This window comes from Symsagittifera roscoffensis, chromosome 1 (assembly GCF_963678635.1).
Source record: "Symsagittifera roscoffensis chromosome 1, txSymRosc1.1, whole genome shotgun sequence".
Taxonomy (NCBI): domain Eukaryota; kingdom Metazoa; phylum Xenacoelomorpha; order Acoela; family Convolutidae; genus Symsagittifera; species Symsagittifera roscoffensis.
This window is the reverse complement of record NC_087062.1, coordinates 81,049,834-81,065,226: the sequence shown is the minus strand read 5'-3', so window position 1 is coordinate 81,065,226 and position 15,393 is coordinate 81,049,834. Positions and strand designations below refer to the sequence as shown.

At 34.6% G+C, this 15,393-nt stretch overlaps 1 protein-coding gene across 8 annotated transcripts in view; it reads left to right on the top strand.

The window, feature by feature from the left end:
• Window positions 1–6,405: 6,405 nt before the first annotated feature.
• Window positions 6,406–15,393, top strand: part of LOC134850866 (uncharacterized) — a 46,067-nt gene continuing 37,079 nt past the window's right edge. For 3 of the 8 annotated variants that reach the window (XM_063866686.1, XM_063866652.1, XM_063866629.1), the window contains exons 1-12: window positions 6,406–6,851; window positions 9,338–9,409; window positions 9,493–9,525; window positions 9,716–10,031; window positions 10,644–10,675; window positions 10,747–11,422; window positions 11,563–11,628; window positions 12,281–12,466; window positions 13,343–13,393; window positions 13,859–14,026; window positions 14,602–14,769; window positions 15,107–15,274. In XM_063866686.1, coding sequence (XP_063722756.1) covers window positions 9,359–9,409; window positions 9,493–9,525; window positions 9,716–10,031; window positions 10,644–10,675; window positions 10,747–11,422; window positions 11,563–11,628; window positions 12,281–12,466; window positions 13,343–13,393; window positions 13,859–14,026; window positions 14,602–14,769; window positions 15,107–15,274 — 1,915 coding nt within the window. In that variant the 5' untranslated portion in view covers window positions 6,406–6,851; window positions 9,338–9,358. The remainder of the gene's footprint in view (window positions 6,852–9,337; window positions 9,410–9,492; window positions 9,526–9,715; window positions 10,032–10,643; window positions 10,676–10,746; window positions 11,423–11,562; window positions 11,629–12,280; window positions 12,467–13,342; window positions 13,394–13,858; window positions 14,027–14,601; window positions 14,770–15,106; window positions 15,275–15,393) is intronic. The other 5 variants (XM_063866635.1, XM_063866644.1, XM_063866671.1 and 2 more) reach the window with 5 other exon arrangements.

Sequence of the window (15,393 nt, the reverse complement as noted above, 5' to 3'; positions counted from 1 at the left end):
GAAAGTTTGGAAACGCAATTTTGACCTATTTTATTAAACCTAATGTAATTTCGAAAGGTAATTTTTAGAAAAGTTTTCCCAGTTTGAGAAAAAACCTTGATCAACGCCTCCTATTTGAGAGCATTTGCAGCAGTAGAAAAAAAATTTTGAATGATATTTGTTTTAGTAATTCGAGAATTAAAGAAGCACGAAGTTCACAATGACACGAGAAACGGAATTTTCAATTAATACAACTGCAAATAGAACATTATTTCAACCATTAGACTACGTGCACTTTGTTTTTCTCAGTACTTTTTGTAAGGGTAGGTTTGCCCCAAAGATAAATTTGCCAGCACCAGTTTTCAGCAACCACTTTGAGAAACTGTTTTTGATTTTGAAAAAGTTCAAGCAAGTATAACTTTTAGGAGAGTTATCCTCTGCGGTTCCCTAATTTCAATCAAAAATTTTTTTTGAAAACTTTGGCTTAGAATGGTACAAACCAAAGTTTTACAAGGTAGTAGTAAGCTTGAAACTCATAGACAAGTTAACTAGAGTGCAGTTTTTTAAGTTTCTATAATTAATTTTCTGAAGTGTAGAAAATAAGCTGGCGGAATTGAGGTTCCTCATTTTGTCTTTTCAACGGTGAGTTTTTTTTAAAGTTTTTTTTTCAAGTTTGTGAGTAATCTATGAACTATGAAGTTCATTCTCGTCGATGATACTTTTCGAAATATTCATGACCTAATTAAATCTAAAGTGTATTTTAATTTTTTTATTTTTTATTTTTTGCAAATTAAAAGATCAGAATGGGTTGGGTGCTATGCATTTCAAAGCTTATTCGGTCATCATTCAAAATGACTTCTACGCGTCGAGTTAATCGGACCTGTTTTTTGCTCCGACTTTCGATACGAAAGTAACGGAATATTTGTGCTCGGGGTGGGTTTTTTTTTCTTCAGACAAATTTCGACTTTTTAACTAGCCATTTTTGTCGGAAGTTTTTTATATCATTCAAAAGGTATTGTTGTCCTGAGCTTAAATTTGAAAAAATATTTCACCTGTGATCATTTTTCGTAAACTTGTGGGGGTTTAAAAATTGCAATTCTGGCCAATTTGGGACAATTAGCGCGCGATATAATTCGCGCTATTAACGCGTAAGCGGAGATTTATTCCGTCTCATAAATCGTTCCAAATTGGTTGAACGAAGCTCATTTGCCATAATTGATTTGTTACAAGGAACGAAATCTATCTTCTTATACTTTATATGGCGTGTGGGGTGATGATTTTCATGAAAAATTTCAAATTTTAGAAAATTTTTTTTTCATTTTTTTGATTTCATTTAATTTTTTTTTGTTATTACTGCGACTCCATAAACCTTAAAAGGCAGTCGGAACATTCAGGGCTTCGCCCTGATACGAGCAGTCTTGTTTACACTTTAGCATAGCTTTGAACGCTTAAAGCCAGAGAAGCGAGTAAGTGTTATAATAAATAGAACTTCAAACTGTAAAAATTAGTTTTACACCATTGGGTTTCCTGTTGTTTTTATTTTCGAACAGGTTGATAAAATAAGATGAAAACTTTAAAAATAGGATATTTAAATGGCTGAACTCATGCATAAATTGCAGTAAAATTAATTTGAAAGATCAGAATATCGTGTCACGACGAGTAACCGATTTTTCTCGTTTCTGAATCAATTTTTGTCTTTTTTCATTGCGGATCCTTGTCCAAAAATGGTTTATTAATGCCACACATCAAAATTTGAAAATAATGTCACACTTTGCTCACCTCGTACAATTTTTCGAGGCAATCATAAAGTTTTGGCAAAAAACTTCATTCTCGATACAGTACCTTACTTACCACTTCATGAACAAAAAAATTATCTGATTTATTCACAATTTTTTAACTTCGGTTATTCTGAATTTTCTTCTCAAAATATTGAAAAATTATGTCAGTAAGACACTTAAAACAGCGGGTTGCTCCCACAGTACAAAGAAGGCCAACAACGAACAAAAACGCTCTCAAAAACTCTTCGTATTTAAAACAAAACAGTCTATAAAGGCGCAACTCCCATTTAGCGCTTTCATTTTACGAAAGCTCGACATATCACTATTTTGAACACTAGAAGGATACGTGGTTGCTGTGACGTAAATCAGTGCTCTGATTTCAGTATAGGACTTTTTAAATTATTTTCCCTAAAATTTTTATTAACTGTTTTTGGAAGAAAACTGCAATTGATTATGATTAATTTGCTGACATTTTAAGCTCTCGTTTTTTTTTCTTATCACACCAAATTGATTCTGCTACTCTTGTGTCTGTTTGCTGTACGTTTCTTGATTCTGAAATACTTTGCTGTGGGCAAAGTAATTGTGTTACGTGAGCAAAAAAAAAACTAATTTTTAACCTAAAACAGTTTTACTTAAGATGGAAAAAATTAAAAATTATAATTATATTTGTTGTGAGTCAACTTTTTTTCTTTAATTTCAGCTTCTTTTTTTCGATTTCAGAGTTTGTTTCAGGATTGAATCTTAAAATATACCGTTCGATCTTCCAACTCAATTCCTGCCAACTCAATTCATCCAGACTCTCACTTTCTGCTTATCCATTTTCGATCCTATTTTTTGCCAACTCATTTGTTCCATCTCAATTGTTGTCATCAACTTAACCTCAAATGTTTGATCTCGATTCCTACCAACTGAAACAACTGAAGAAAATTATTTCATTCATTCTTTTCAATTTAACTATAACTTCAATAGCAATAGTTTCAAATTAGAAGAGATAAAAGATTAGAGCGAACCAAAATAGTTATTGATGATCTTGATGATCTTAATAATGATCTTAATAATGATCTTAATTATATAATAGGGGAGTAAAATCTTTGAATCCCATTTGGAGTGAAATCTATCAACCCCTATAAACCTCCCACCCCAATAAACTTTTTTTAACTCAACCTTATCTCATCTCAAATACTGATGGATGGAAATCAATTCATTTATTTTAAAATTTTCTCATCACATCTCAACTACTCTCAACCCACATACCCCAAAAGTTGGGACAGAAATCATAATAAAAATAAAAACTCAGTTTAAATTTATATGCGAGGAGATTATTGTGCTACTAGTTTAGCTGAACAGATCAAGCTAAATTTCCTTTAAAAAATGTTTTGACGTTTGAGCTCAGACACATACATCCTTGAACTTTAGAAATATCGATCCCTTACAAAAGGTCACAACAACGTAAATTCCGATTTAAATCTTGATAAAAACAATTATTCAGAATTCGTCAAAATTTATCTTTTAAATAGGCATTTGCGGTTTTGCCTGGGGATCTAACGAACAAAATACCTTGTACAGAATTTACATTTAACCAATTTTAAGCGTGTGATATAGCTTTCTTGATCTCAGTGTTAGTAGTAAGAACAATTGTTTGAATAAATACTTTTATGAAAACAAAAACTTTAGATCAAATTGAGTAAATATATTTATTATGTTTACACTTTTCGAATTACTGCTGACGGTAAACTTCATCTAGTTAAAGATAAAATTTCGAATGGTAACTTTGGGGTATGTGGGTTGAGAGTAGTTGAGAGGTGATGAGATTAAGATTCAATATGATTCAATATGAGATGTGATGAGATAAAATAGTTCGAATCATCTTGATGATCTTAATAATGTGTTATATAATAAGGGAGTAAAGTCTTTGAATCCCATTTAGATAGAAATCTATCAACCCCTATAAACCTCCCACCCCAATAAACTTTTTTAACTCAACCTTATCTCATCTCAAATACTGATGGATGGAAATCAATTCATTTATTTTAAAATTTTCTCATCACATCTCAACTACTCTCAACCCACATACCCCAAAAGTTGGGACAGAAATCATAATAAAAATAAAAACTCAGTTTAAATTTATATGTGAGGAGATTATTGTGCTACTAGTTTAGCTGAACAGATCAAGCTAAATTTCCTTAAAAAAATGTTTTGACGTTTGAGCTCAGACACATACATTCTTGAACTTTAGAAATATTGATCCCTCACAAAAGGTCACAACAACGTAAATTCCGATTTAAATCTTGATAAAAACAATTATTCAGGTTTCGTCAAAATTTATCTTTTAAATAGGCATTTGCGGTTTTGCCTGGGGATCTAACGAACAAAATACCTTGTACAGAATTTACATTTAACCAATTTTAAGCGTGTGATATAGCTTTCTTGATCTCAGTGTTAGTAGTAAGAACAATTGTTTGAATAAATACTTTTATGAAAATAAAAATTGTAGATCAAATTGAGAAAAAATATTTATTATGTTTACACTTTTCGAATTACTGCTGACGGTAAACTTCATCTGGTTAAAGATAAAATTTCGAACGGTAACTCGTCAAATTTTGAACCCGCTGCAATTTTTTGGGAAAACTGGACTAAAATAAAAAAAAAATCTGTTTATAATATTTAGTTATTGCATTAAGGTGCAAAACGAAGGAAAATTTTTTTGGAGGGTACTTACTCAATTTAAGTTTGTTGAAAATAACGGATCAATTGGGTAATCTCCCTCCCCCCTCTATTGAGCTATCTCCCCTCTAGCAAAAACGGTGCAACGCTACAAAAAGACGTCAGCAAACGCAATCAGTTAACTGTCTGAAGTTTATTTTATTTATGTATCGAGAAAAAAATTGAAAATGAAAGCAATTTTTTTTGCTATTTTTTGTTTGGGCGATCATTGCCTCATTGAGGAAAGTCACTTACCAAGATTGGTGCTCTAGCCTTGTATCTGAATATCAAAAACTGTTCTCCGCAGCACATTCAAAATAGCTTTTTTTCATCTAGGACAGAAAAAAAGTCGCATTATGTGCCTCAGTTTTGTTGGTTCTTTTTTCTCTTTGAATGTAATATTTGAGCCTTGATATTGTCAAAATTTGCGTTCCATTATCTTTATATAATGTAGTTTATGATTTCATATCATTCACTTTTGAAGTGGTTATAAATATGTCTCAAGTACCTAGATTGCTCAATTGATCCCCAAAAAACAAACAAGACTGCTCGTATCAGGGCGAAGCCCTGAATTTTCTGACTGCCCTCTAAGCTTTATGGAGCAGTAATAACATTTAAAAAAATAAATGAAGGAAAAAAAACGAAAAAAAAAATCTAAAGTTTGAAGTTTTTTCGAAAATCATCCCCCCACACGCCATATAAAGCACAAAAGGATAAATTTTGCACCTTGTAACAAATCAATTATGGCAAATGAGCTTCTTTCAACCAATTTGGAACGATTTCTAAGACGGATTAACTCTCCGCTTACGTGTTAATAGCGCAAAATACATCTTTCGTTTATTGTCCCAAATTGGCCAAAAAGGCAATATTTAAACCCCCGTAACTTTACGACAAATGATCACAGGTAAAATATCTTTTCAAATTGAGCTCAGGACAACAATACCTTTTGAATGATATACAAAACTTCCGTCAAAAATGGCTAGTTAAAAAGTCGAAATTTGTCTGAGAAAAAAAAACCCACCACGAGCAAAAATATTCCGTTACTTTCGTATCGAAAGTCGGAACAAGAAGATAGATTTCGTTCCTTGTAACAAATCAATTATGGCAAATAAGCTCCGTTCAACCAATTTGAAACTTTTTCTAGTGGACCGAGCTTTCCTTAAATTGTTTTTCCGAGCTCTCCATAAACTCATAAAAAAACTCAATCGCAGTAAAAAAAATTCAAAAATGTATCATAATTGAAGTGTTTAAGAACTTTTTGGAAATAGTTGTCCAAGAAATTGCGTCCTTTCTCAAAAATAGAATATTTTGACGCCAAAACAATCCAATGAGTGACGATGCTCGTCAAATTATTGGGCGGACATAGAATTTTTTTTAAAAAAAGTATTCCTTGTGTCAAAATCACACCACACTCAAGGATTGAGAACTGCAAATAGAGATTCTTATTTCATCCATTCAATGAATAGCGTTTGACGATTCTTCCTTAGCAATCATCGGTTGCAAGAACTTCGAACTCTTATTTTGTTTGCCATCGATGGTATTGCTGCTACATTATTCTCAGTGTAGTTATAAGACGTTGTGTTTTGTTCAACTAGAGCGAGCATCCACAATGGTAAAAGTGGATTTTTAAGCGCTGAAAAAACGTGAAAAAAAACGTGATCCATGTGACTATAAAGGGAGCCAGATGTTTGCTTGCAAAAAAACTTAAATGTTTCTCTATGCAGAAACTCAGTGGACCGAAACAGCCAATGTGTGTTTATTGGAAGATAAAATGAGTAATGGTGACGCCAAAAATTTTCTTTAAACTGTGTTACTACTAAGCTTGTTGGCTAACTTTTCGTCGGCTTATAGAAAATTTTCTCACTAGTTTTCATCAACTGTAACGTATTCGCCATTTCCTAATTTTGTAACTCGCTTGAAAAAAAATTAGGTTCAAAAATCTAAATATAAACATTTAAAATAAAACAAGAATGAACATTCACAATAGCATCATAACCTGCTAGTTACAACAAACAAAGGAATTTTTCCTTTTGGACGTTTGGCATGTTTCAGAAGCTTCAGTTTTGCAAACGACTGGTTAATTTTGCGACAGCTCATCCACTTTAACCACCATTTGTTTATTTATTACCAAAATAATTATTCAGTCGTTCATAAAAAAAATCAATAAAAAAGCGCTGGAAAGAATGACCAAAACATTGGATATTGGCTATTGGCTTATAAATTTCGATTCCTTCAATATTACACTTTGATTAAAACACAAAAAGTTTTTACAACTCGAGATACCAAAATTGCAGATTAACTCAAAATCTTTAAGTTTGACGAGCATAGCTTTTTATTAGACTAAACACAGTGTTCAGCTTTACTCCTCATCAGCATCATCATCCAGTAAAGGTATGTCCAAAAGTTTAATGAGAACCAATTTTAAAAGAACACTATAATGGTGTAATGGTGCTATATCCGGGTCTCTTTAACTATATCCCCCCCTCCGCGGGTACCTTATACCAAATATCTCCCCTATAAAGTAATAAATCAACGGTTAAGCATATGAAAGTTTATACCTAATAACGAATCTACCCTCCCCCTTTTGCAAAAGGGGGATATAGCTAAAAAGATCCCTAAGTCTTTTGGCAGAAATTTAACAGGTCATGAAAAATTTTAAGGTTTCATTTGCAGTTCATTTCCAATGAATGATACAAAGTAAACGTGCGTCAAAGTAGTTACTTTAAATTGACGTCATTTAAAACGAACTTTTCTGAAACTTATATAGTTAATGAAAATTGTAGGAAAAATCGGTGACCTGGGTGGCCAGTCAATAGGCAGAATGGCCTAAAAGCAGAATAGGTCCAAGGGCAAAAAAACAGAAAAACTTTAACCTTTATAAGCTAATCGGTAATTTATGTAAAAAATTGTCAATATTATTCAAGAAACGAACATTTTATGCATAATTTGAGTAGTTTAATTGAGATTTTTTCCAAAACAATAAAAAACGCGAATTATTCAAATTTTTCATTATCTGGACGATTCTAATAATTTTTTCACCAATTAGCCCGTATAAATCAATAAAAGTTAATATTTTTCTGTTTTCTTTTCTGCTCTTGAACCCATTTTGCTTTTAGACCATTTCTTCTTACTGCTCCCCATCCGGTGGCCTTGAACAATTTAATCGGTCAAATTTCAGCTTTTAGGTAAATTAGTTTTTTCGAAATCGTTTTTACGTGTGGAACTAAGAAAGAAAGTGGCGTCCCTCATGCTGGAGGGACCGAAAGCTTGAAATTTATTTTGGCTTATTTACAGCCAATCAGAATTGAGTATTCAAAAATCTCAGGAAAATCGCAAACATCCCAAAGTAATCAAACCAATCCAGGCCATTAGTTTTAAAAGTGACCGATTAGATAATTAGCAGATGAATAAAAATAATTGCGCATCGCAGGAGGATTGGAACAAATTTAAAATTTAAAAGATACCGATTGAGGAAAAATGCAAAAAACAAATAGCTAAGTTAATTATATCTGACCAATTATATCTGCATCTATTAAATTATATTATCTTTTTCTGTTAATATTGACTTCGATTAGTGCTAAAGGCATTTAGCCAACAAGAAAGCGTTATTGACTGGTTGAAATTTTTCGTTTAGATTCGTTAGACGAAAAGGACATTGCCAACATTTTGACATTAAATTAAAAAACGCATTGAAATTGACCATCGAATTGGTAGATAGAGGAGCCTGTTTCCAGTTGCACAGCCCTTTGTAAATTGACTTTAAAAAATTATTAAAAGGACTCGTATGATATTTGAATTTAACAAAAACTGCAAAAAATGATTCACTTGTTCAAGATTAACAGTTTTCTGATTCAAAACTGGAAATTTTTTCGAAAAACAAAAAATTTTCGAACCCCAAAATTTTTGCCATAAAAACTTCAATACAAACTTGAAATTTTTTCAAAAAAAAAAACAGTTTGCAAAAAATTTCAAATATTTTCAAAATGACCAAAATTTCAACTTTGAAAATCCCTGAAAACGGTAACAGAAGCAGAACGGTTAAAAAACAAATTTTTAATTTTGAGTTTAAGATATCAATGTCTTTTAGATTTTATAGAAAGTTTGATATAAGATTGTTATTAAAAACTGGAAAATTTTCCGGAAAAAAAACGATTCCGAGCTGCAAACATTTTTGCCATAAAATTCTTGTTGAAAATTGGAAATTTTTTCCAAAAAAAACATTCATTCAGAAGTTTTGTTGTAAAATAGTTATTAAAAACTAGTATTTTTTCCGAAAAAAAACGTTCCGAACTCTCTTGTTCACGTGCTGAGTTCGGAGTGTTTTTTTTTTCAGTGATCCAGTTTTTGATAACAATTTTGAGACAGCGAAAGTTTTTGTCTCTGTAGACTTTCAGCAAGTATCAAGTATATGTAACATAGAAACCCAATAAAGGCTCTTTAATGGCACAATTTTCTGCGCCGCTAAAAATGGATTTGATAAAAATGGTATTTTTGACAAAAATTGGTATTTTTTTTCGGCGCGCGCCACCCCTCAAAATGTCTTTAAAATACTAGAGGGGGACCTTTTGGGTGGTGGGTGGTTCGAATCCCCGAGAAAACATGCTTCCATATTCTCATAATCATGTAGAAGTAAACGTCGTCGGAGGCTTCTGCCCTAATTGCACACTAACCGACTTTTTTTTGTGTTTTTTTTTGTTGTACTATAACTTTTGTATAATTTTTTGAGGGAGCTGAAGAAACATCGATAGTGATGATCAAATAATGGACAGTTTGCTAGTCGAGCTTTTTGCGAATCGAGCGGTTTTTGTTTGAGTAAATTTTGATGTGCCACATCTGTTGACACAGTCGAGATCAGCATCAAGGTCTTTTTTGTTTAGACCAGAGCCGACGAAGTCACCATGCCTGCTGCGATCGGTACTTCAGCAAACAGAAAATACAAAACAACAGTTGTAAGTTGAGCATGAATTGATACACTTTCCAAAAACATAATCAAGCTTTGCTTTTGTAAAGTTTCAAAAATGTTATTTTACAGAGTTTTCAAGACAATGATGATTCCTTTGACAAGGTACACCAAAAATGATCACTACAAACCTTTTATCATGCGCTTACACCCAAGCATTTTTCATTTTAGCTTCGAAAACATATCACGCAACTGATCTTTTATTTTAGTTTGCTAGCAAATTTTTGTGAAATATTAAAAAGCGTGTTTTATTTGAACATAGAAATAAAAAACCGATGAATGAACTTTGTTTCAGGATATTCCCCCTCGCAGCAATAAATCTGCAGAATTGAGAAAACGACACATCGAAACATCTCCCCTTCCCTACAGTAGATCTTCAACCAGCCTCAACAACTTCTACTTCGACCCTAAGAGAGGCATTTGGTCAGAGTACCATGACAGTTTCCTGCCCGACCACTTGGGGGATTTGAAGTATGGGGGTTCGATGCCCCGTCTGAACAAAAGTGAGAGGGGTGCAGTGGGACGCAGTACCTCATCCGGGAGGTCTCCGGGGAATCGAAGTCTTTCGAGACATTCGTCAGGTGCATCTGTGTCCTCGCGCCCCTTTTATGGTTTGTGGAAAAAATCTTAAGATTTTCTAAAGTTTTGCCACAATGGTTCAGAATTGTTTTTAAGTATTTACTTAATAATATGTACTAAGGATCAGGGGCGGATCTAGGTTTTTCTCGAGGGGGTGGCGGATTTTCAAAAATTTTCGAAAACTTTGTCGACCTTTTTTTAGGTCGACCGAATTGATTTTTCGAGCTCTCCCAAAACACTAAAAAGTCCGTTTTGGCCTAATTTTCTGCGCCTAAATTTTTGGCCTAAATTTTGACCAAAAAATTGCATTTTTTCGGCGCGCGCTCCCACCTCAAAATTAAAATATATTGGCGCCGAAGGAGCCTTTAGAAAAGTTTTAGGCAAAAATGGATATCTCAAAATAGTACAAAGGGGGATCCTTTTGGTCGGCAGGCAGTCGCATCCCTGAGGAAAGAAATCCACCCCCCCCCCCGCGCCTAATCCGCCCCATGCTTATGATAACGGAGAATACTGTAACTGAATTTAAGGCTACCGATACTTTCATAAAACCTTCTGTAGCATCCGTTTTGTTTTAATCTAATTTATTGACAATCGCGTTCTCGTGTCTTATTTTTCATAGTTTGCCTATACTTATCATGTTTTAGCCGACTCTCCTCTGTCTCAAAACTCACCGGTGGTTAGTAAAAAGATTTTTTTAACACAGTAGTTTCGCTTAACTTATGCTAAGACTTAGTAGTTTCGCTAAAGGTCAACTTTCAGAAAGCAGTTGAACACAGTCCATCAGATTGGCTCGAAGGTCGACTGAAAGAACTACCATGTGTGGACATGGGCAAACAACTTCCCACTGTCAATTCAAAATACAATCACCCATCTTACAACAAACAGATCGGAAAACCACGAAGAGGCCGCTCATCGAATCCTCGATGTGCCCTGAACGCCCAATGTGCGCACAGTACGGGTGATTTAGTTCTTGTGACTCAAAGTGAAAACTTCGACGATGCACGGAATTTAAATTTAGCTCAGGACACTTTAAAACTGAATCGGAGTCCAATAAGGAGGAATGGGAACAGCGATGGCACGTTGAATACAGTCCACAGAGCCGAGTTGGAGCCAGAAGAGCGGGATCAAGAGTTTAATGATGGCGTGATTGACGAAGAAGAGTCGGAAAATGGTAGTGATGAGAGAGCAAACCAGGAAGAGGTCAACTGGTCACCGGTTCGAGATCATCGGCAAGAGGAACCCGGAAAGTCTTCGGAAACTGAATCCGAAGAGTTGTCTAGTCCTGAAGATGAACCTGACAATGACGGCAGCCAGAGGTTTGTCAATGATCAACCGCAATCCGCATCTGTCAACCCGAGTAGAAACGAACCAAGAGGCTTTCAAAAAAAGGGTGACGACAAACTGAGTGGCCTGAAAAAATCTGGTTAGTGTGAATAAAAATCAATTCCAATTTTCCGGTCCATGACTTCGGTTCTTTTTTTTATTTTGAATTGAATGGTGGCTTTTCGTTTGCAAAAACATTGGGTTAAAGCGAGATCTTTAATTTACCTTCAATTCTTTCAGACCATAACGTGACCAAAACTAACTGGTTTCGGGAATCTTTGTCAATAGCAGTTCTCAACTCTCTTGGTAAAAAAAGTCTTGATATATTGTCTTGAAATCATAGCTTCTTGTTACCATAGTGTTCACTGCATTTCACGATTTCGTCTGTATCTTTCGAATGAATAAGCGAGTCTATCTGATTTTTCTACTTCATTGATTTAAAAATGGAAAATTCCAGTCTTAATCGTTATTGGGATTGATTAAAAACATGGTAATTAGCCCGATATAATTTGAAGAGTTATCTAAAAACCGAAATTTCAAAGCTGCATGGAGGTTTATAAAATCGAAAAATTGAATTATTTGTCAGAAGTCGGAAACTTTTTATGAAATCAAAACTTCAAAAATTAAAACCATCAATAATTTCTAATGATTCAATGCTCTAATTCAGGGGCAGATTTGAGGGTGGGCCCGAGTGAGCTATTTCTCTAATGAATTCGACACAAATACCTCCAAATATTATTTGAAGAAATCTAATTTTGGCTGATCAAAGCTCAAGTTTTTCTACCAGCGCCAAGATTTGGTCGACCTAAAAAAAAGACTGAAAATCTTTTCTCCCCTGGAGAAATTCCTAGATCAGCCTTTGTTCTTACCTTTATTGAGTCCATGGTTTCTCTCAGCTGAAGCTTGGTCTAATTTTCTGGGATTCTTTTTCTGGTTTCTATTTTTCTCTCATTTACAGAAAGGGCCAAAAAGGCCAATAGCCACTACGTGCATCACTTCAATCGTACCCTGGAGACTGTAAATGTGAACTCAGCATATGTGCCCACCTGCGAGGTGATAGAACAGCAGGAAGTCACCTGTTTTATTTCTCCCCCCAACAGCAGTGTGGGCAGCTGTGGTCACGTGTCATCAGACTCGTGCCAAGGTAAGAGATCACGTGATGAAGATGAATCACGTGAGGAGGTCACACCTGATAGCACCATTATGAGTAGTTCATCAAAATAATTGTAATTTACCAATTTTAATGTTTTTATTGTAATTTTCAGGAATGGTTCTTTGAAGAAACAGCACTTACGAGTTAATTTTCTCTCCTTTTTGGATCTACTTAACAATCTTCCCCCCCCCCCCCCCCCCCCTATTGTGTCTACTAAAGAATCTGCCCCTTTCTTGAAAGGTGGGAGATTGTTAAGTAGATCCCTGGGGGTCTACTTAACAATCCTACCCTATTTTATCTACTAAAGAACTCCCCCCCCCCCCCCCTTTCTTGAAAGGGGGGGGGGGAGACTGTTAAGTAGATTCTCCTTTTTAATACAGTCACCAAAAGCACCCGTCTAAAATGCATTAAAATTACAGCATGGCTTTGGCTCTAGCTTCATTGAATCCCTCAAGCTCGTGAAAACTTATTGAAATCAGTCAGCCTTGATATATCACTAATATCTCGTCACGAAATTGCGTAATAAGTTTTTTGAAGTGTTTTTTAAATCCGTACCTTAAAAAGCTGCCTTTTTGCAACGTATAGAAATCACATGTGGATCTGTTTCACAGCTTCAACTGAAAAACATCTGCAATATTGTTTCCAATGTCACTTATTTTCAATCCATGCGTCAATCTTGCCACAGCCAAAAGCTATAAAACTCACCAGTTAAGACAAAATTTAGCAGTTTATTTTTCATCACCAATGAGAAACACATTCAATGTCAACTAATTCAATCCTAAAAGATAATCGCTACTGCGAGACTCGCTTCTGCTTAGTGAAAAATTTGTAATCAGGTAATTAAATCTTTTATTTGAGGGGTTAAAGTGTGCTGCGAGCTTCAAAAGTTCGACCACTTTATGAAATGTCTTTGCAGAGGTAAGAAAATGGGTCCCCTCCCCTCCCCAGTACGTTTTTCAGTACGTTCCTTCCCCTCCCCCTCCTTGCATCATAACTAAAATACTGATACTGTGGACCGATAGTGAGAGAGCTGTTTTTAAAATTAATACCTCCGAATTATTGTTTTGCCTGTACTTTCATCAAATTTGTAATCGAAAAAGATCAGACGAAACTTTCACAATTTGAGGGGACAAACAGAAAATACCCAGAATGTGAACAATGACAACGGTCTCAACTGAAAATTATCCATTCAGATCAAAATTGAGAATTTTCCCAAGTTAACTTGTATTAATGGTGTGTATTGCATTTGAAATTTAGCGAAGTCTGAAAAAAACACCCTGGTTAAGGAAATAAAATCTAATTAGAAAACAAATCTAATTGGAGTACTTTATCATTAAAGATCATAAAACGATTGATTTAATTAGGCAGAAAAACTATTTTTAGTTTTGGACGACATTAACAGTCAGAAAGCTGCGCTGAAGCCCACTTCTCAAAGACCGACAACCTTGGATCCCCAGACATCCACAGAAAGTCTTCGGCATCCTCAAGCGGAACCAGTGGAACCCAGAAAGCAACTGATGATAGATACCGGAGACCACTTGGCGCCGAGAGGTATTTTAGTTGAAACACTAAGGATGTAGCAAAGTTGGATGAAAAATAGCAAATGAATGCACACAAAATTACTATAATTTGCAATAACTGAAGAAAAATCAATATTAAAAACTTGAAAACAGTAATTAGAAAGAAATATGGAGAGCCGGTTGCTGTGCAACTAGCGCAAAATGTTTCGACCAAAATCACAAAAACTACAATTTTTTTCTTCAAATTAGTGTTGTTTTTATGCGTGGTGCGATGATGAGACAAATATAAAAACGCGTAAGATTTTGGTGTTTTATACGTAAAGGATGGCAGTTGTTTTTGAAAATGAACAACAAACGAAAATGTTTATATTTTTGATTCTTTAGAAACTTTTTATTGCCAAGGAAGCGATATAAAAATATTAAGAAAATTAAATGTGGAGTAGTCGAAATCGGACTGAAAAGGATACTTTTTGGGAAAATTTATTGATGAACTCAAGAGAGGAGTGATGGTTCCCCAGTCTCCGCGCTACTACCAATTAGATTTTTGATGAAAACACAGCAGCAGTTGAAAGCTTCATTTTGAATCGCCAAAATATGCCTTTTTAGAATTCCTGGACAAGAAAAATAAGATAGAGGGTTTATTGAAAGTGAAGAGTGAAGAGAAAATGGAAGGAGCCGGAGCAGAGAAACGAGAGGAAGAGAAGGAAAAGGGGGAGGACGATGAGAAGGATTGCGGCACCCCCGCTTTGAAATCACACAGGCCAAGACAGGAATGTAAGTTGTTTATAGTATGAATTACAAATATGTGGCTAAATGGAAATGGTTGAAAAACAAACTGAACACTGAAATCATTGATAATTTTTTCCATTGATAAGATAATCCGATAGTTGACTATAACTTAGAACAATCTTAAACATGGATATACTTTTGTTCAATTCGGTGTAAAAACTGTTGCTAGTTAAATTCTGACCAAAGATCAACTCTAATCAGTTTCGGGTGAAAATGAACGGAAGTATCGGAAACTCTGGAGTGTTAGATTTATCAATTGCATTCAAGGCATCGATTCGAGAAAAGAGATTTGAGTTAATTCTGATCAGAACTGCAAATTTAGATATAACCGATATTCCGACAGACTTCAACAATGGTTCCAAAAAACTGAACGTTCCAGAAAGTGATAAACCAATGATCGTAGCAGATACAGAAGCGGCGAAAGGCAAACCTCGTGAAGTGGAAACGGAAAATAGTTTCGAAAAAAGCGACGAGAAAGACCAAGACGAAGGTTAGTACCAATTTAATTATAATACAGATATTTTCGGACAATTCCATTTTTAAGGATCTAATTTAAAAAATGTACAAACACGCCAACAATTTGATAGCCTGGTAGACCATTGGACCTAC